General features: G+C 41.2%; 1 protein-coding gene across 6 annotated transcripts in view; it reads left to right on the forward strand.

The window, feature by feature from the left end:
• The first annotated feature begins 22,580 nt into the window (after positions 1-22,580).
• LOC117252838 (membrane-associated phosphatidylinositol transfer protein 2) overlaps positions 22,581-22,960 on the forward strand; it is a 30,006-nt gene continuing 29,626 nt past the window's right edge. For 5 of the 6 annotated variants that reach the window (XM_033620051.2, XM_033620052.2, XM_078170699.1 and 2 more), the window contains exon 1: positions 22,715-22,831. In XM_033620051.2, the coding sequence (XP_033475942.1) occupies positions 22,754-22,831 (78 nt within the window). In that variant the 5' untranslated portion in view covers positions 22,715-22,753. Of the gene's footprint in view, positions 22,832-22,960 lie in introns of all 6 variants that reach the window. The other variant, XM_078170700.1, reaches the window with a different exon arrangement.

The raw sequence follows: 22,960 nt of genomic DNA on the forward strand, positions 1-22,960 counted from the left end.
TAGACTCACTCTGTCTGTCGCCTATGGCCTGAAGAAGTGCAGCATGTTTTCCTGCTCTCGTGTCATGGCCCTGTTGCTGTCAAACAGGCATGCTTGGTAAAGCTGGTGAAATGTTCCTCTCTGTATATCCAGACTGTAAGCTGTTATTATACACTGCATTTAATAACAAGTTAACGTAGAAATGACTGGAATCATTGGTGGATATTTCAGGCTCCGTGTTCTTGCCCTTTTGGTACACTCTCCATTGATAACTACGTGTGACAATTTATTTACGACCCTGCTGCAAATAGAGCACATCTGCCTAACCATCATTTAGACCCCACTCAGAAGGTGAGGTTTGAAATGTGAAGCAGACTTTGGCTACAGTTAGCTTGTTTTTGACTTCGCTAAAAACCTGCATGCCACAAGCCTGTTTTTAATCCCCTAGGCTCATATCTGTTTCAACATTACTTTATGATTTTTCAGCATCAAGAGTCACTCTACTTGACTCAGCAGGGCCTGGGTGAGTCATTGAGGCAGTGCTGACTCTGAGGCTGTGGCGTCTGTTGCCCAGATGATGGCTCTGCTATGAGGGCAGGGGCTGCCACACGGCCACTTACACCACTGTGACCCCCTGCTTAACTCCCAACATTGTGTGTCTTTGAATTAGCATTGCAATGTAAGACTAGTTCTGAGTTGGATCTGTGCTTCCTATGTGGGCCACAGGCTGATAAGAGCAAGATCTACTTGCAGTGTGTTGACAGAGAGGGAAATACAGGAGACACAAATGGTGATAGGTTATTGTGTTGTTTCTGTGCCTGAAGAATATTGCACTAGGTGAAAGCTCTCTTTGACATGTTAAAACATGTGTCCTGCCTCATTGAAGCCATAACGGTTGTGAGGGTTGTGTAACACATTCCGCATCAGCTGCTCTGACATCTTAAAAATTATATTGGTTTTGGCAGTTTTGACTAACATGAAAGCAGAAATCGGAGTGCTGAAGTTCACTCTAAGTGCAGTTTGTGAAATATAGATTTTTATGCACTCTCTCCTGAGTTGAATTACAGGCGGTCTTTGCTTTTTTCTACAGAGATTGTTCTCCTCTGAGTCACTTTTGGTTTTTGACTTTTAGACTGTCTTATTAATTATGCTCCCCATTTCTGATCTGAAACATCATGCATAGCTGCTTTTAGTGCTGATTGTAACAATCACTCCACAAGAGCTGCTGTTGGCCTGCACTGTATTTTCTCTTGCAGTTCATTTTGTGTCACAAAGAACTTCACCATAAACACTTTGCTGATGTTGCTACCTGTTGTTCAGTCACTGAAGTGCTGCTGTGATGATTAATGGCAAACTGCATGAAGTGGAGGCCGTTGATATCAGCATTACCCAGAATTCAAATCCTCTTCGTGTGACTGTGCACCGCCCCCTTTTTACCGGTCATACCTGTTATGACCTCTAAGACACTGGAGGTTTCTTAACTATAAACATGGCAGCTCCTCAAAATGTTTGCCTAACCAGTTATACGGTGGGGGACCTCCTTTCCTTCAACCAACCAACCAACATGAACGCACTCTCATAAAAACACATGTTGTACATGGGCAGGGCTGTGATGACGTGCAAATTGCTAAATCTCTTCAGTGACTTTCAAGCTCGAGAAAAATATGTCTCCTTTTGTCCGTCTATTTGTAACTGAAGACGATGTATTCCTGCAGGCAAAACTGTAGCTGAAGAAAATTAAAAGTACTTCTATGAAACTGAGTATTCAGAGTATTTGATATTGCAATTCGGGCCCAGTCACAATGTCCAGCCTAATTAAATGTGCTCTGAGTGTAATTGATGTCACCTGTGTGCTCAAAATGTGAGTGCACGATGGCACAAGGACTCAAAATGTTCATTGAAGAAGAGGACTATTTTTCAACTCGTGGACAATAAATGCATGTCACAGACTTCTTGCTGCCATGTACACTTTCTGTGTTTTTTAAAAATGATTTCCCTTTCCATTGTCGTTCTTACCATTACCATTCTCTCAAGTATGTTCTGCAGCATTGCAGACACGCTGACACGCAGAAAGGTGCCTATGGGGCTCAAAAAGTGTTTGAGGGAGCTCAAGCACTAACTGGTTTTACCCTCAAATATAAATACAACACGTGGCTATATTTGCAAGTCTGAGATAGGCCTGCACAAAATATTGTTGTTTTTTATGGTCATTGTGATGTCAATTTGCCTGATAAACACATTGTGAAAGGCTGTGATATAGTAACAACTTCTTGAAATACATTCTGTCTGTAGGCGCTAGTTTGTCTGATACACGCCATGTTTGTTACTTTCTTGCCAATCAGCTATATAACCCTCACTGTCCTTTATTTGGTCAGAATCTGCACGCACACAAGTGAGGTTTATTAGACTAGTGCTACTGTACTCCTCTGCATGGTTGAGGGAGGAAGGTGCGATAAGATGAGTGTGAGAGACAACATGGCACAAGCACAGGTACTGTGCAAGTCAGAGTCAAGAACGGAGCACCACTGAATATCCATTTAGTAACTGCAAGTAATATTGTCATTGTGATATGCAAAAATGTTACCGTGCAGCCATACTGTGGGGGCAGGCGTTGGGAATGGACGATGCTTTTAGACAGTTTTAACTCCTCATGTGTAATCACTCTAATCCTATTGGCAGTACTCTGACTCATTTTAATTTTTAGATTCCCTTAAAGGCTTTTTTTTGACATTAGACTTTTATAACTTTTTAGGTCAATAATGCTTTTCTAATGTGATTTAAAAAGCCTAGCAACTACCAAAAACAACAGACACACATCATTTTGATTTCCATGATTACTTCGATTGTTTCGCCGTCCACCATTTCTGTTACTGGGGGATTGTAACTACAAAGAACTTGCATTCATACTCTCTGGTAACTGGGGATAGCTACTGGTGATGACAGATTTTTTTCTCTCTTCCTGTTTTGGTTGCACAATGGTTGAAGTACTTTGTTTGCGCTGTAACCCAAACCTTCATTTTCCTGGGAGATTGTACCTGGTTGCAGACAGAATTGCATAGTGAAAGCCAGGCTTATAGCAAACCAACCTACACACTGATGGTGTTGTTATCTATAGCTGTTACACTGAGCAATCAGTATTTACTTCATAATGATTAGTTAAAGCAAAAAAAACTTGTCTGTTGCCCCTTTAAGTAAGAGCACCAATAGCAGCATGTTACCTATATTATTGTTATTTTGAGTTAACATGAGCTTAATTGATTGTAACTGGGTCGATGTTGATTAAATTTGGCATCTGTGATATCCCTCCCTCAGAATACGGCTCACCAGAAGACTTTTTATTAAGCAAGTTATTTCAACAGATTTCAAATATTCATTCAGTATAAATATTGTATGAGTGATTTCCTGGAAAATTAGATTTGTAGCTTCAGGATTGCAAATTTATTCGTAGCCATGTTCATATTGAAGTCTGACACAGTGGAGATGTGAAGTTGTCTAAATTTAGTGGTTCTGTATTTCTAGGATACCCATACATGGACTCGTACATGTTGTTCTGGTTTCAGTCAGTGATTTTATGATTCTGTTACAGAGCACGTCTTTACTGTGGAGACATAATGTAGAGTTTTATTTTTGTGAATGCATCGTAAACCAAGGAATCTTACTGGAAGACAGTAGCTGAGAGGCTGCAACCTGATAGCACTTAAACTCTCAGGTGTCTCACTTGAATCTAACACACCAAACAAACACAGTATCACACACGGAGATTATGAATCAGCCCACTGACATGTGGCTTGTTAAGTTTTTTTGCACCATGTTCACCAGTTGTATTTGTTGAATTAAAGCTATTCCAATGCTGTTTTTGCTCACACAAAAAGCAAATTGGAGACACTGCGATGGCCTTATTGATAAATGAGGATAATAATTTCTAACCACACTCATATACTATGCTAATGTTTGCTCATTTGTGTCACACAGGTCTCTTTCCATAAGACTAAAATTACCCACCACCCCACTTGTGTTATACAGTTACTGAAGTGCCTGACAACCTCCTGATGGTCAGGAGGAAAAAGCTGTGAGAATATGTAAATATACTATGCTGTATGTCTGAGTGACTGTGGAGTGGAAAATTCCTGACAGAGCAGTCCTCAGCATGTTTTTCTTTTTTTATTCTTACATGTGACAGGTATTCTGTTCTCCTGCTTTTGGTTGTGTTATGATTGTCTTACAGTACAAGTCAACAATCCTGTCCTTATTAAGAATGCAGGTGACAAAAGAGCGTACAGCCATTGAGTAGTAACATTCAAGCTGAGGAAACGAGAGGACGCACTTCCTGTCAGTTAAAGTTGGAGTGACGTATGCAGCTGCTCACCACATCTTTTGGTTCCATGTCTGTACTATTTAAGCTTCTTATCAGATGAGATTGCTGTCACAGGAAGAGAAACATCAGGTACAAACAGAAAAATGAGCAACATGAGGCTTAAATAAAGTTTAACATTTTTGCACAGCGTGACTGTTGTAAAATACTGTACATGTTGCACAATGATGATCATAACTTCGCTTGCTGTTTGTGTGGAAATTTGATATTTTCTCCATCTTGCTCCATCTCCTTTGATTTTGTAAAAACCCACTGAACTGTTGCGTAATATTGGTGTAATATCTCCAATGCAGCTTGGTTGTCAAAGCAAGGGGACTGGTAAAGTCTCATTAACTTAGACCAGACTGTGGACTATTTTGGAAATCTATCACATGCTGATCTCCTGAGTCTTGTGTCCCATCTTCCATATACACGCAATCACTGCCACTCCCACCCAAGACAGGGTGTCCGTGATAAGATGCAGTGGATCGTGGCAGAGATTGAGCAGCTGTGCAGCTAGGGATGCTCCAATCCGACTTTTTCAGTCCCAGTACCGATGCCAGTACCTGGGCTTTGGATATTGGCCGATACCAGTGCAATAGCAGTGTTTAATTTATAAGCTGTATGCTTCACTGTGAGGAAGTGACAGAGGTCATTCTTTTATGTGTTAGGGCCCTTATGCACCAGTAGTCAGCCATTGGTCAATGTGAGCTGTTGATGAGCATCCGTCACCCTAGTTTTTGCGGTTTGTCCCACGCTGTTGGCCCTAATTGGCCCTTGTTGCCTGTTTTTTGGCCAATTCAGCCCGTTGAATTGATGTTACAGAGACGGCAGAGTCCATCAGTGAATGAAATCACTCTGATTGGCAGGAAGAGAAACAGAAGTGAGGAAAGTAAACAAATGGCTAAAGTCAAGGGGGAGTGAGATCAAAACGAACAAAAAAGCGCAGGGTAAATAGTCTTTTTTCAAAAAACAAAAAGTGGGTTGTCTTGTGAATGTGCTAACTGGCTAACTCGCGTCTTGTGTTCATCCTGTCAGACTACCACTGCCTACCAGTATGGAGACTTGTTTCCTTTCACACAGGCACAGAATGCACGTGCCTGTTGGCGGTTGTTAATCTTTGTGGTTGTTCAATTGCGGCTTTTTGGCTTAGACTCACACGATGTCAGCCTTCGTTGCCTCCAGTTCTTTGATGTTTGTGTGATGTCTGGGCCTTAAGGCATCATCAGGCATGACTTAGACATTGTGTTCCTAACTTTGTAAAACAAGCGTGATGTAGAAAAACTTGTACTCGTCAGTATTTACTTTGATGATTAATAAAATAAACCTGATGAGCCTCAGTTGAATATATACGTTTTATTTCAACACAAATCGGATCCGAGAAGCTCAGCACAAAGACATACCAAAAACTTGAAATGACAGAACAATGATTCAGCCTTATACAGTGTACTTCACACATCATACAGATCTGTTCAACATTAGAGTCTGAACATCCACAAGGTCCTCATCTTACAGCAGTTTGTCCTTCAGACACCCTGGAGCTTCCTCACATGCCTGCATGCAGAGGGTGAAGGACCGATGCCTCTGAAAATACCCTAACCATGACCATGGACCAGCTATAATTATTCATGATGTCACATACTTTCATCTTTAATAATTTCCACACAACAAAATGTAACAAATAAATACATAGATATAAATTTACTCAAAATTCTTTGTAAACATTTTGTGCAAATAGGGATATAAATTCCAGTATTAAATAATGAAAGCTGAAAGTGTAAACATGGAATATCTGATATCGTATATTGGATATCAGATATCTGATATCAGTATCAGATCTGTGCATCCCTATTATAAACAGTGAAGAACATTTTCTTTTTTAACAATAGATCACTCACTTCTTCTATTCTATTCCATCTATAAAACAGACAAGCTTGTACCAGTACAATCTCTCTGGGGCTCATTTCTCACAGTTGGTGAATTGTTCATATGCTTGCATTAGCCAGTCTCCTGAGACATCTCTGTTAGGATGTTAGAAAAGTCAATTTACTCTACAGCTTGGCATATGATGTAGGAATACAGTTTGCTCAATGAGCTTTCAGAGAGACACTGAAGGCATTTAACTGGATTCACAACAAGCCTTTCGTGTTATCTCAGACTTTGTAGTCCAAGTTATTTTTCCCACAGCTGATAACTCCCGGGTACAATAACTCATGTCGTGTTGGCGTCATTTCTTTGACAGTCAATGGAGACTGATTTTTATGTGCACTGACAGGACCGGGGGGGGTTTTAAGTCATGAGTGCGTTTTATGTTAGAACTTTTAATACAACACTGAAATTAAGTGTTAAATGATCAACAAAGCAACTTTATAAAATATCCTTTGGTCTTTATTTTCTATCAGAAGACATGGCATGAACTCTAGCAGTGCTAGAGCAGGAACTCTATTCACTGTTAACATAATGACAGGGTGGTTTTAAGGGGAAACATTAATGTTTTATCCTGAAATACAAACATGATTTAAACAAAAGAAATGGTGATAATAATACATGTGATTGTTTTAGGCCTGGAAGTTTCCATTCAAATTAACTGGTCCCCAGTACTGAGCTGAAACACTGTCATGATCAGCTTGACATCTGCTTTGGAATTAGATAATGATGACGTAGAGATGAGGAACATTACTTCCTGCACACACACACTTGGGCTTACGCTGCACAACGCCAGGTTGGTTGTAGGAGTCTTTTGTCTTATAGTTGTTTACCTGCTATTTGTTATTGTTTGCTTGCTCTTGTAGTGGAATTAACATATTATCAATCAATCAATCAAACTTTATTTGTATAGCACTTTTCATACATTAAAAATGCAGCACAAAGTGCTTCACAGAATAAAAACAAACAAAAATAATACATACATATTGAAAACCCGCCCCTCCCACCCCCACATATAAACACATACACACACACATACACACACACACACACACACACACACACACACACACACACCACCTATGGGGAGCCATCCACACTGAGAGGCGCTACAGCCTATGGCCACAGGGAGCGCCGCCACAGAGACCACCACGACCCAGACAGACCAGGGTGGACTCCACACATGGTGCACCCCTCAGTGTGGAGGCCCCCCATGAGGAAACACTGGAGCTAAAAACTAAAAGACTAAAAGGCAATATGATAAGATAAAACAAGTATGAGATAAAATAATGATAAAATGCATAAAAATGTAAGATTAGGAAAAATTAAAGATTTAAAGATTAAAATAATATTAATAATAATAAATAAATGAAGATTTAGAAACTAAAATGCATAAAGATTTAAAAATAAAGCATTTAAAAGTTTAAAAATTATGCCTACTTTTATTGTGATGGCAGACTCAGACATAAAATACAATGCTTTTCAAAATGTGCACATTAACGGGAAAATAAGACAACATAAATCATATGTAAAACATGCCATATTTATCTTTATGTAACATTTTCAAACAGAGCTATAAAATTTATCCTGTTTTACAGCCTTGACTGACACTTTCACAACCAGAGCAAACTAAACCTACCTTCACTAATTAAAGTCACATAATAAAAGCGTCATCTTATCGGCTTGTCATATGAGCTGAAATGTTCATTTCAGGCCAGCGCCGATGTTTCATTTTAAAGCTTCTATCTGCTGATATTGAGGATCTGCCGACACTATTGTGCATCCCTACTCACCAGCTTGCAGAACTGAGCACCATCTTTTTTCATTCTTATATTTAGAGCTAATATTAACCAACTTTGACGACGGGCACATTGGTTTGTGCATCCCTATTGGGAGTGATGCAAATGATTTCTCAGAGCTCCCCAAAGTATCCAGTAACATATCTGTGGAAACCTAAGATGGGTGCCTTCTCAAACGTTAGGGCACCCACGGGGGTTTGAAGCAATCTTGAAAAACATTCTTCTACAATTTATGATGTCCTCTTAGGGGAGTATAGGGATGCACTGCCAGCTGGCTGGTTATCTGAAGGTCTCATTTTTTCTTTTAATTCATCTTGAGCGGACAATCAGGCGTCATGACGGTATTTCAAATGAGCCTCCATCATGCACCTGGGTGCCAGCCAAGCGCTGAATGGAACATTGTGTTTTCTCTGCACCTCGAGCTCCACAGACTCTGTCCTTCTTCTCCAGCGCACCCTCCCACCTCAGCTCCCTTGAACAAAGCAGGTGATGCTAATGTTGGTGTTGAGCTGTTGACAGGGACAACAGGGGTACAACCTGTCCCCACCCATCCCTGATGAGCCAGCTGATGAATGGCACATCACTGCTAATGCTCCTACAGCACCGTTGTCTGGGAAATGAGACAAAGATGAACGCTTTGTGCGGGCTCTGCCATGTCCCCGTCCCTTTGGACACCAGTTTTTCTGGCAGTGTGGGTGGAACTGAAAGAGCTGAGGTCTTTTTATAGCAGTCGACCACCTTCCTGTGTCCTTACTTGAGTTTCATTTTATGGAAGAGGAATGAAGTCTGTTTATGTGCTTCCTGTCAGGGGAGCGGGGAGTTGTTTCATGGTGATATTCATCAGGCTTGTGCATGGAGTGACATCGAGACACTGACACACACCAGGAAACTTTTGGCTTAAGCAGAAAGATGTGATAATATCTGCTTCTATGAGGCAAAGTCCTGATAGATGAGCTAATCTAATCTGCAAGGAGCATAGTCTGCTGTGAATTAGAAATGCATCTTGCACCACCCAGTCACTGAAGTGCTGGATAATAGACTTATCCCTGACGCCTTTTTTCAGGTGTCCACATTAATTGTGAGGCTATCGTTGAGCATCAAAGTCTATAAATCAGATTTTTATCTGAGCTATTTTACTACTAATCCCTTCACTTTTCCTTTGCATTTCTCTTGTGTTTCATGTCAATGTGGACCATATATGACATCTTATATTTGTTTGTGTTTTGTTGTACCCCAACCCCCAACCCTCGCAGCGCTCTCTGACTCACATGGATCATGTAAAATGAAAGCGACAGTGCTGCTTCATGTTACTTTACCCACGCTCTTCTTTCTCTTCCATCGGCGGCAGACACCTGATTTCTCTGAGGCTAAAAATAGACTCCTTCAGACCCTAACTCCCCCTCCTTACTGCCCCCTCACCTCTTTCCCTTTTTCATCCTTGAGTACAGGCTTTTATTGGGAAGTCTCTCTGCGTTATGCCCTTTCTTTGCTTCCATATGCCACACAAAGCTCCACATCTTCATTCACAGGGGTGTGTTTCTGTGTGAGATAGACATTAGAATCCTTTATGGTATGAGACTGATAGAGAGTTTCTGTTTTTTACAGCTCAGATAAGAAAATCCCAGAAGGTGATAAAGCCCAGTTTTCCACAGAGCTGAAACCTGACCTCCCTACACATCGAAATGTTAGCCAAAGTCATAGGACCGTGAGCATCTTTGAAAATGGCCTTTTATGGTCAGTATGAGAGACAGCTTCTGTTTTTGGTCACTGGGCAGAACACTTTTGGGAAGCCTGCATTATTCGTGCTGCAAAAGAGGGTTTGAGGTATTTCACCAAAGGGCAGTAGACGGCCTCAGTTGCTTTCTTTCTTTCTTTCTTTTTTTCTTTCTTATCATTGACAGTTAATTTGCCTTGATGCATGGTGTCCTCTTAATAAACACAGGCCTGTTTACTGAACTGATGACTCTGTGATTCAAATTTCTGTAAACCAGAAACGCAAGACTGATAGACGAACACAGTATATATACATCATCTGAGACGGACAGAGATTGTTGTGTTAAGATCAGAGTTGTGGTCGTCCTTATAAATTTATCGATGTGGGACTTTGAGAGTCAGTAATGAGAGGTTAGTTGTATATAACCGTACCTCTCTGGATGGGAGCTGATTTGCGAGTTACTCTGTCTGGTAAAAAATACACATTAAACACCATTTTAACTTTCCTCTGTCTCCTTGTTTTTCACACTGTTCCTCTACTACACTTTGTGTGTGATGCTTGCGTATTTTCTGTTCCTCTGTCTGTCCCCAATTCATACCAGAGTTTTCAGATCCAGTTTTCTCTCAGTTACTAGAGCATGAGAAATTGGGGCATGAACACCCATTTCTTCCCAAGGATTCAATAAATTCAATATTGGTGTTCTCCTGTGTTTCTCCACATTCTTCTCACTCACTACTGGATTGAGTTGTACATGGTCCATTAGGTTAATTTTAAACCAAATGAAGGAACTTGCGTCATAACTGCATTGGGCATTTTTAATCCTAGGAGTGATACAGGCAGAAGCAGGGTTGTCTTGACATTATTTTTAACACGTGCAGTATTAGCACTAAGCAGAAATTACTTTTAAACCAGCATGTTTGATCTGTAAAGACCACATGTAGCCTGCTGTATTTAGGCCTGTGCCTTAGCTTATGTGTGTCACACCCACCACTGTTTTTTTTTTTTATTGCCTCTGTTAAATATAGAATTTCCACTTGCATACAGTATATCAGAGCAGCATATATTTAGGATGACAATACATCAGAATCAGTGAGGCTGCTGCTGAAGCCAGAAGACAGAAACCAGAGTGCAGTGGAAACGATCCGAGGTGGGGAAGAACAGAGGCTGACAAAAGTGAAAGTGGAGACAGGAGAAACAGGAGAAAGAAGTATCAGCCCCGGCAGCGCCTGGTCTCTACTTTCCTCGTCATTCTGACTTCATCTTGGCAACCAATAAGGAAAGAGCCCTCTGTGTCTCCATGGTAACCCCCCGTTCAAGCAATGATGGAGAGGATAAAGGGGCAGGAAAAGGAATACATTTTGGCCTCAGGCGAAACATTTTTCTTCACAAGTTTTGTAGAATATAATCCATTTCATTTCTCTTCTTCGACACAGTTATTCAGGAAAAGTTGCATTGCCAGTTATCGGTGTGCTAATGACGTCTTTTTGTGTGGGAATCTAAAAATAGACTCATCAGACAGGGAAAAATGGTTTCTATTTACAGTTTACCATTTGATTTTATATGCTACAACTACATTTTTCCAGTGGCCACAAAACTGCCACTATTTTCTGAAGTGTAACACATGCTATAAATGACATTTGCTGCTTAAAGGGATATTTCACCCTCTTATCTGTAGTGCTGTTTATCAATCTAGATTGTTTTTGGTGTGAGTTGCTGAGAGTTGGAGATATTGGACGTAGAGAAGTCTGCCTTCTTGAATATAATGGATCTAGATGGCACTCAGCTTGTAGTGCTCAAAGTGCCAAAAAAATACCTTTGAAAAACTCAACAGCAATGTCTCTTTCCAGAAGTCATGACCTGGTTACCCCATATAATCTGCAGACCTTGTTGTGAGCAGTTTAAGGTGGAAAGTATTTTTTTTTTCTGCCGAACTACACCCTGACACTACACCTTTGGTTGTGGGGTGAACTGTCACTCAAGTTTGCCTTTCTTCTCTTTGTGTAAGGCTTTTGCTGTCAGAGCTTACACTTAACTTTTATCCATAAACCTTCAATTTCCAGATATGAGAAAAACATACCAAAAATAAGAGTTAGTTTTATTTTTCTTTAGTTTACATTTGATTTTTTTTTACTGTTTTTATCTCAAATGCCTACTTTTAAGTTACCACAAACTAGCTTACATGCCAACCCGCTTGCATTCTGCCATTGAATGATGTAGGTATCGCCCTACTGCAACAACACTCGCAGCCACGTCACTGTAGTATTTCATAGTCAAAGCCAGTTTGCACTTTTGTGAGAGATTGCTAACGGCAAGCCTTTGTGCTATCAGTGGTGAGCAAGCACTCAGCAACAGGCTCCACATTAGCAGGAAGGCCTTGATTTGAATCAGCATCTTGTTGCTACCAAACACTCGCAGAGGGGCTGATGGAGATGTTTGACAGAGATTGTCTGAATCTGCAAAAGCATTTCCTGCCCTGTGGTCTGCAGGCTACATGAATAAGCTAATGGGACGGACAAAGTAGCGATGCTTTCCTTTCCTGTATCTGCCCAAGTTACATAAGAGTGCTCTCTGCACAGATGATATAGGCTGTGTGAGCGCTCGGAGAGAATGACAGCGAGGGGGGATCCTCATTTAACCTTGGCACGTAACTGATTAATCCAAGTATAATTTGCATATAAGGTCATCTAATTTTGGATTTCAGAGTGAAGAGTGGTGTTGATTAGAGATAGCGTTGGTATGTAATACGCCCATTTTGGAAAACGGTGGGCTGATGAGCACCACTAAGGCATAAGAAGAAAACAATGGCTTCATTTATTAAAGCAGCTTAAAGTTCTCAACAGTCACTGGGCACCAGATTTATTTATGTAGAATTTTAATTACTTGCTGTGTGGGTATCTAATCTAAACTTTACTTATTTACCACTGGTTAAAAACCTCAGATGTCGTAAGGTTTACTGATCAATGTACAGCTATATATTGGAGGTTATTTAGAAAAAACAAAAATAGCTGCTCATTGTAAGGTGATACTTTATTTTATAACCATTATTTGCTGTGACATTTTCAAGCAGTAAAATAACAAGTTTTGACATGCTTTATATTTATTTTATGCCATAAATGTTAAGAATGGCTTACCTAATCTGTACGCTGATTTAATCTCACAGTTAGTAGATGATTAACAATTTGTTTAGCTTGTTTGTTTTTTTTATCTCTTGCTCTGTAGTTAATCTTTGCGAAGCTCTGCTCTCCTCACAATCACCTCTTTGTCTGCACTTGGTGGTGGTTCTTGATCGTTCTCTCTCCGTGTAAACGAGACTCATTTTTAGAAGCAGTTCTTACTTGCAGGGCTACTGTAGGAGGAAGAGGATGAGGAGAAGGAGGAGGAACACAATGGAGGAGATGCTCACAGGGTGTGAGTATTTTTAGCTTCCCCCTTGTACAGCAATGATGAGTAAAGAACAAGGGCAGGTTGTGCATCCCACCTCCTTAGTCTGTGGAGGAGCTCGGGCCCGGACAGCAGGAGTGATGGCCTCCTTCATAGGAGCTTACTGTATTTACAGTATGTGGCGCAAGATGACACACTACTATTTATTGTGACTTTGTTATCCCCTGCATTTACACGATCACACCGCTCTGCTGGCAAATGGCACTGCTCATGACACCGTTTCCTCACGTTGTTGCAGCATTTTTTTTTGTGGCACCCTCATCTCTGATAGTAGTAGATCTGGTCTATGGAGATCACATTTCGTTGCATCTACATTTGTGTCTTTTGTTAACTCAGCCTCAGTTCACATTGAGTCTGTTGTGCAGACTAAATGGCAGATCCCTCAGAATGTTTTCCCTACCTTTGTTCTTTCATTCTCCGAGTTGTGCATTGTGTGGTGCAGCTGCTGCATACAAACCATCCTGACCACTTTTTGAATATGGAAAGAAGATAAATGTTTGCTCATCCCTACGGTGCATTATTGAAGTCAAACAAGGAACAAAACATGGTCTTTGTCAGATAGTGTGCACCCAAACTTCACCTGTATACTATTGTAGTCCCTGTCCCATGGAGTATTTAAAAGCGTTAGCGGTAGTGGTGTAACGGTACACAGAAATCTTGGGTCGGTACGTACCTCAGTACACAAGTCACGGTTCTGTTTTTTTCGGCACAGTAATGAAAAAAATAGACAACTATTAAATGTCTTTTACTTATTGGTAACCTTATTAAAACATACCACCACAGCAGTTAACTCTTTTTACACAATTTTTGAATGAAACAAATATATATAAAATCCTGCTTTTTCACATTGTTTGAATGAAAATAGAAATATAAAAGTGAAAAATAAAATCCTGCTGTTTTTTTTAACACATTTTTTGAATGAAAAATATAAATATAAATTTCTGCTTTAACAGTTTTACTCAATTAAAATAAAAAGTATAGTGCAGCTGGTCAGCTTTAAAGCCTGCTCAGATTCAGTTTTACTAGGAACTTACTTAGCTTTCCCACTTTGTTAAAGTGCAGTAAACAAAACATGCTTATATCTAAAGTGCAGCTTAAACAAATTTACTCAACTCCAATGGCGTTGATTATTTCTTTAGCGCGATGGTCAGGGAAACGCTCTTTCTTTTTAAACGATGATGATATCGTAGTTTGCACCCGATTGCTCTTTCTAGTCGTGCCGGTTAACATTCAAACTCGGGTGGTGTCGCTTTAGATGCATTAGCATGTTAGATGTGTTTCCAAGTACATACCCGACCGCTGTTCTGCAGTGTCGGCACACTGCTTTTGTCTTGTCAACTTGTTTATTTCCATCTTGGTATTTTACCCTGAAACCAAAGTGTTCCCAAACGGAGGACTTAAGGTTTGCAGGTGGGTCTTCAGGTTCGTCAGGCTCACTTGCCATGTTGTCAAAATGCGAGAATGCGCTGCACAAAGTGAAAGCGGAGATTTACGGGACTCGGTCCGTCACTCAATTATGTCTGGCGGGGAACTAGATATTTTAAATGGTTCGGCTCACAAAAATGGAATTAAAATAAAACTAAATAAAATAAAATGATATCCTGTGCCCAATAATTCGGTACAGGGTTGTGCCGAACCGAAAGTCGCGTACTGAATGGTTCGACACAAATACAAGTACCGTTACGGCCCTAGTTAGCGGTAAAAGTGTCTTTCATCAAATAATATAAAATATGTGATTTAGAGATGCTAACAATTAACTGTTAACTGACAATAAGAATTTTGACCGATTAATAAACAGATAAACTGTTAAAAGTATATAATAAATAAAATACACTGGCACTAGGGGTAGACGACTAATATTACAGCAGCTGAATCATTAAACAGACCCAACAAACTCACACTGATAAAAAAATGTCTCGACCCGTTTGGTCATGTAAGCCTCGTGATGCTAACCTGTCATTATGTATGTGTGGCGTGCAAATTTTTTGCATTTCCTAGGTTAGCGAAGGTTTGACCCACTCCACTGTCTCTATGATTGGCTAGTACTCTTTGCCTTTGTTGGTTGGATCGGTTAGGTTTAGGCAAGAGGAGTGAGATTGGTTAGGGTAAGAATGTCAGGGTAAGGGGCTGTACACATGCCACGTCTTCAACCGCCTGAAAAACGCAATGTGAGGCACTGGGCACTATTTTTGTGTCTTTTCTATGCCAGCTTTAAAGAGCGCAGCGACAGGTTGTGTCTGAGGTTGCTAAGCAACCTTAACAAGCACCATATCATAGCCTGTTTACCTGAAATCCTGAGTGCAGAGCTGATCTTCCTCCAGGCGCTGTTTGTGTGTAGGCCTGTTGTGTGGGGGCATATCGTCCGTCGGACAGATGAAAAGCTCTGACAGCCCAGCACCAAAATGATCAACTTTTCCATATTTATCACAGACTGATATTTACGGAAGAAGGCAAAGATATCTGCCGGCTGTGATTGGTTGTTCCTTGTCACATGACATGGGGTGTGTGCTGCTGTGTTCCAAAAGTTGAACGTAGTTTATGTCAGGGTGCAGCCGCCATGCCCTGAAAAACAGGTGCTTGGGAATGGCATTGCTCTGGCATTTGAGCATGCCTGCTGCACGTCTACATTGAAAACAATTAATTTGAGGATGCAATAAAGGTGGCATGTTTATGGCCCTTAAGCCAATCAGAAGCAGAGTAAGACATCATAGGGCGGGTCATGCCTTTGCTATCCAAGGATATTCAAATTTGTGTGCGGAGCAGGCAGACTCTCGTCATTCCCGGTACAGAGCTCACACTCCTGCAGCAGTAGTGTTGGGGTAGGGGCAGCAAGGGGCAGCTCCACAGTGAAATAAGGTTGTAAGCTACCCATTTTATACAGAAAAAAAAAATGATGTCAGTTAGTGGTTAATGATCAGTTAATGAGGGTCAGCTGTGGTATAGATAAAAGTTCCTCAAGTTACCATTTAACACATTAATACAGATACTGGTTCATTTATAGATGAGGTAGTCTATTTGGAGGAAACAGTGCATTCTTTAAACCCTAAGCAGGCAGGTTTTGTTGTGTGTAAAACTTTGTATTCAGTGATCTGTGCAACATATGCCACATTTATATTTATCTCAGTTATATCCTTTATTAATGATGTTTTATCTTTTGCACTTAATAGAAATTGTGTTGGACAGAGAGGTCTCATATTTGTACAGTTGTACAGAGTGCTTGTTTTAAATGTGCTTCATGGCCTCTTTGGTCATCGTAGGTGGATGTTAAACTCCCTCGCTCTGGCCATGGAGCGCACACAGCCCAGCACGAATAGCATTGTCTTAAGCCTTTTGACATTTTAACTGGATTGGTGGATAAGCCCATCAACTTGATCAAGGGTTCTTGTCGCAGGCTGAGCCTGTGTTTGTTGCGGTTGTCATAGCTGAAGTTGCCTCTGCGATGTCAAGGCAATGCTGTGTGAAACTGATCTATGGTATTTTAGGCAGTCCAGGGGCTAACATTTTCCACTCATGTTTTAAAGGGGTCTTGCCTCGGGTCAGTCATGAGGGAACCCCTGCTACCCTCCCTCCCTCCTCCACCTCCACTGGGATTCACCACCTCCTCCCGTTGCTCCGCCTCAAAGTGGTGCTGACTAAAACAGGTCTAAATTTAAAGGAGCGCCACCATTGTGGTCTTTGGGGAAAAAGCCTCCTGTGAGTCAACACCTCCCTCCCAGTTATTCTGCTTTGTGTCGACAGCATGGCCCAGCTGTCGCTCTCTGTCCTGTGGTCAACCTGTCTGCTGTACTCACAGCTTTGAGTCCTCAACTATGTGTTACACCTTCAGACAGCGTTAGTAATGCCACTTTCCATTATCGTGATACAGGACAGCCTGTGGTTGAAAGGAAAATGGATTTTAGAGTGGAAGATTTATTTAATGTTTAGGTGGAAGCAGGAGAATCCAGTCTGTGACAGATAATCCAGTCTTTGCTTTGTGGAGTGAGCAGGTTTCATCTGCTCAGGTCAGACACTCATCCCTGTTTAGAGGTGAGCAGATGTGCACATCTTTGAGAGCTTGTTTGTTTATGCTGGCTCTACGAGTCAACAGAGATGTAGCTGTGTTTACAGGTACTGTCCTTCTGGCTCCTGTGGAACTAAGCATCATGTTCTCTGGAAAGTTCCACAAGATGATACAAGTGTCAGACCTGTGGCTGAATAGACTGTTACTGCTGTTTGATATTCTTGTTCAGTTCAAAATTGCAGTAGATTGAAAAGTGAATTATGTGGTTTTAAACGATCACACAGTCACCCGGAGGATTTAGTACCTCTGATGATTTGTCACACCTTCAGCGAGGGTCACAGACGAGGCATTTGCAGCATTACACCTCAGGATGCGTGGTCCTGCCACAGCTGGCCACATGTTTAACAGGCTGAAAAGGTGGTGGTGACAAGAGGTACAAAAGACGAGACCCACCCAATGTGTCTTGTAGCTATCGTAGGTTCCAGTTTTGCATAACGGGAGCAAGAACATTGGAGGCTGCTTTGTGATGAGCGCTGTGCAGTGGTGTGTGCTGCTATTGCGTCACTGCCTAGAGGGGGGCAGAGACTGTATTTTTAGAAGGGAATGAGCATATTCTCTGAACAACAACGTCAAGCACTCTGCTTGCGTATGCTAGGATTATTGTGACCGGGCTATTTTTAAGCTGTGTGTGTGTGAGAGTGCTTTTTTCTGGGTCAAGTATGGTGCCAGTACTCTCTCTCGAGGCTGCTGGTGGATTATGCATTACAGGTCCTATGCTGTGCACAGCATCTGCATCGGTCACAAAGGAAAGAGTCAGAGAGATGGGTTTAAACCATCAGGGAGTTACAGCATTTTTAGAATGAGTCTGTGTCTGCAGCGCTGCTGTAAGGGAGACGTATTGATTGTTTTTGTGGAGCAATGAGACATTCTTGAAATCAGCTAACTCAGAAGGCCTCATTAATCCAAAGTGTATCATCAAAGGAGAAGATACTGCATACTAAATCTAAGTATCTGCATCACACATGAATTGACATGACTACTAAACACAGACAAAATATGTAACAAACACATTTTTGTGTGTTTGGGTGTGTCTGTCTTTGGCTGTGGCTCCCATGAGCCAGAACAGGGGAGAAACTACTACTAAAAGCAACGCTGAAACAAAACATGAAAAATTGTTTATTTTAATAGGGGCAACAGATTGATAAATGCTTTTGTCTCTTTTAAACATTTTTGTCCTGTCTATTGGTCAGAGAACATCTGTTAACAACAACCATGTCAGAGACTAGATATTGCTCAAGATTTTTGATTTCTTTTGGTAATAAGTGTTGCCTTTCAAGGTTTTAAAGGCTGCATCACAGTAAAATGATGTAATTTCTTTTACTTACCAGACTATTCTAGCTGTTGTGTTATTTGCTTTTACCCATTTAATCATTAATCAAAAATCTGGTGTAATCATTTTATGAAAGCACCTATAGTCATGGACAATGTTGTTGCAATATCAATATCATGACTGGTTAAAAAATATTGTGATATTTCCTCCATATCCCCCAGCCCTAGACTGTCATATATTCCTAATATTTTAACTAGATAGGACAAATATGTGTATATATGTATGTTATATTGCGTGTGTGTGTGGGTGTGGGTGTCTTTAAGTGCCTGCTTTCAACATGTTTTTGTTTGTCCTCAAACAAAATAAAGCAAAACTGAAATCTGTTTTGTGAAAAGGAAAATTAAGACTCTGAAAACCAAGTAAAGCAAGATTTTGAATAAATATTTCATAAAAAATAATTTTGTGAACTAATGCAAATTGTAATGCTGCTGGTGCTCTCATGACACCAGAATTTCTTACTTTGATACAAGGCCTTGAAAAATATTGATATATGATACCATTTTACGACCACAGAAAGCACAGCTGTATCGATACTGCTGAAAATGAGTATTGAATCCGTTTCACATATTCAGAATTGATATTTTTGGACTATGTCATAATGACTATGTTTCTATGAAGGAAAAAATAGCTTGGGCTCTGGAAAATTGTGTTTGGCCTTTTCCACATTTCCACAGGGTGTCTGTAGGACCTTAAAATGTCTTAGAATTTTCAGTTTCATAAATAAAGGCCTTAAAGTCATGAAATAATCTTAAATTTTAATTTGTGTGATCTTAATTGCCACAAACATTTTATATATTTTGATTTTAATTCCTTTTTGTTATATTGAGTTAAGCTCTTCTGTGTGAAAATCCATATTTCTGATGATACAAGCTAATACTGTCTATTTACTTTATACTTAGACTTTCCTGATGGCAAAATGTAGCTAAACCTAATTCACCCTAATAACCATATTCCTACATAAAACCTGCGTCTGCACTGAACCGCAAGCTAAACACACTCTAAAAACATGAGGAAGTTATTTGTTAAAGTTTAGAACTCATAGCACCTGATTGCCAATCAAAAATAGCACTCATACTCTGAGTCATAATTAAGTCAAATCTGAACACAAAGACATGATACACATATTTTTGGATTCAGTGTGACTTAACCTTTCCAAGGATATTATTATCGCTGAGCAACGTCATGAAAAAATGTCTATAAATCTGCTTAGTAATCATAGAAAAAAGACGCACCTTATAACTGCAGAATTTGCCTGAGAATCGTCACGTTTTTATGTCTTTTTTTTAAGTTGCCTGTTGACAAAATGTATGCCAACCTAACTCTTAAACTTATTTTAAAAAGGTCTTAGAAAGCATTAAATTTAAGTGTCTGACACCAGTAGACACCCTGTAGACATCAGAACTGAAAAAGCCTCTTGGATGGGAGGTGACACGTCTGCAAGAAACTCAAGCAAGTCCAGTTGCCTGTGATATAGCAGTCGTGATTTCCATGACCTGGATGGCTAAGGATCCTCACTGACCTGTTGACGCCCTGTTTCAGATTAATTTATGATCAAGATAATAGTTGGTTACAGCTCTAACAGATAGTAAAAGTGTCATACTCATGTTTGGCAGATGTGCACATAAAGTACATTATTCACATGCATCAGAAATCCCAGTGCCTTCTCATTACTCCAGGCTCCTAATACATCCTTCTGGACAGAGCAATGCTGTGACTGTACGGCGTCCCTCTATGTGCTGTCTCTCTGTCTGTTTCTCTCTCTTTACATACCTGGTGTCACTTCCTTGTACATGGGTTGCCCGTTGGTGGCAGCTGCCTGGACTTTGATTGACGCGGTGGTCATTCTACGACAGATAATCAGTCAGGGAAACAGTCTGTCTTACCGCATGTCACACTGAATTATTTCCAAATTGGTACAGCTGTCACATTGAGCATTGTTTCCCAACAGGAAATTCTCAGAAATACTCTGAAGTTTGTTGCAGCATCAGTTGCAACCCGCATTCAAACTGTCGCCACACTTGAGCCATGCTTCAAGTAGATTGTTAAGCTGTTTATTATCAACACTGTCAACCAGGATGAGCACTGTGACCTTCCCCTCTAAAGCCTGGCACTAACATCTAGAGGCCTCTCGGGCTCCTGAGCCGCAGGCTTTTCTCTGGGCCTCTCCAGGCTAGCCTAGTTTTATCCCGTCTTTCCCAAGAGTGCAGTTATTTTCAGCAAAACGTGGCTTTCTGCTCCGATTTTGTCAACGTCAATTCTGTGTATAGAGCAAAGATATTAAATGAGAAATGTATAGAATATAGAAGACAATGAGAACACCTCCCAGTCTGTTAGTAAGCACCTGCTCCAGGTTGAGAAGTGATACAGGCTGCATATTTGTCCTGGCAATGCGTCAGCGAACTTAGTAGTCGAATGTGTCTTGAGCAGAGAGTTGTGGGGGCGAGCACTCAGTAGATGGTGGACCAGAGCTCTTGCTGACACCAGGAGCCTCACCAAAGCTGGCCTTTGTTCGCTGGATAAGTGACGCAGTGGGAATATTAGTGTGATTAGTGTGATTAGACAGAATGGCCGGGTGCCAGAGCGAGGTGCAGTTTCTGCCACAGGTCAGAAAAGAGTGAATATTGGGGTTATGCAATGCTGTGTAGTCACATTTGGACGGCAAAATATGCAGGCAGTGCCAGGATGGTGTCATTGTCGCCCGTCACATATACAGCACAATACAGTCTCATCAGCATGGTGACCAAGATCATTTCCACTGTGCTGTCACCAGCAGTATCTGAGCACAGACTAACTATCCCTTCATTAACTAGACTTTTAAATCGTTGAATTATTGACAGGGGTGGAGCTGTTTTGCAAAATGCTACATATGCACTTTGGAGAATAGAAAAACATGACCCAGGATTCAGCCTCTAGTGTGAATTGCTTTCTGCTCCAAGTGCTGAAGTTTTACCGAGCTGTGTTTGTTTACAAATATTTAATTATGTGCTTCATCACTCATTTTGAAAGAAGAGATCTGTCATATGTCTCTTTTCTTATTGACTCCTCTTCAGTTAATGTGTCACCTTCGCTGACAGTCCGAACAGTCATGATCTTGTTTTGTACTCGGCTTTGGAGCTGTTCTTCTCTTAGCGGTCAAAAGCAGACTTCTGCAACTCACGCCACCCACACATTGGTTATGTATAGCCCACACCTACCCTTATCTGCCCAGTGGTTTGAAAACAGTGCTTTGTGTAATTCTAAGGCTGCTATTTGTGAAACCTCGATCATGCACAGGGGGCTCTTACAATGTTACGTAATGCTCCCCACTCAACTGTAATCCCTCTTACGCTGATTGAGCCCCCCATGTGATGGTGCTGAAGGTTTGGGAGAGACAGGGTGGCTGTTGGGACCAGTGGCAAGGCACGGGTGCGCTCTGTAGACTCTGGCCACCCGCCCCACTCACACACACACACACACACACACACACACACACACACTGAGCTGTGGCCTGTGTATAAGAAGAGAAGTTTATCCTGGAAAATGCCTTACTTGGATCTGAGACGCTGGATGGAGACACACCGCTGATGCTTGTCCTTAGTGCCAGGGCTCGGACCAGATATACAGTAACTACATTGAGCGTATGTTCTGACTGACACTTCGGCTCTTCTCTCCTCTTCATCTGCGTGTGAGCCAGGAGATTGAATCTTTGTCCTCGGTTATGTGTGGAGGAATCTTGCGGCTTTTGAAAATTGTCTGCATGCTGTTATCTTTTTGCTTGTGATGAATGTTTTTTTGTTGCTGATTGAAGCTGGTTTCTGGATGATGATGAAGAGCTGTTTGAAGAACCATTAACCTTATTTTGGAGATCTGGAAATCAGATCAGGGCTCAGAGCATGTTTTGACTTTAAGAAAAACTACTGACTGGATGCTTGTAGGTATTTATTTTCAGATATATTCACAGCTTACATACCTCATGCTGTTATTTTTTTCTTCCCCTGCAGGAACCGTCAATGTGGACTTCAGCTGGTGATTTGACAAGTCACATATAGGAGCCCCTGAGTCTTTCCTGTCCCCTCTCCCCCACCCTTCCCTCTGCCCCTCCCTCCCCCCCTTCCCTTGTCAATCTTCTCCCCTATCCCACCCACCCCCCCCCCCCCCCCCCCCAAGATTCACCATGCTTATCAAGGAGTACCGCATCCCCATGCCCATGAGTGTGGAGGAGTACCGCATCGCTCAGCTCTATATGATCCAGGTGAGGTCGCATTCCCCACCAAATTCTCACCCACACACACCTGACTGAAAAAAGCCAAGTGGTGCAGAAACCTGGAGACAAAAAACAAGCAGTCATAGAGGAGAAAAATGTACACGGGGTGCGATCGCA

The sequence above is a fragment of the Epinephelus lanceolatus genome, chromosome 9 (genome assembly GCF_041903045.1).
Source record: "Epinephelus lanceolatus isolate andai-2023 chromosome 9, ASM4190304v1, whole genome shotgun sequence".
NCBI classification, from domain to species: Eukaryota; Metazoa; Chordata; class Actinopteri; order Perciformes; family Serranidae; genus Epinephelus; species Epinephelus lanceolatus.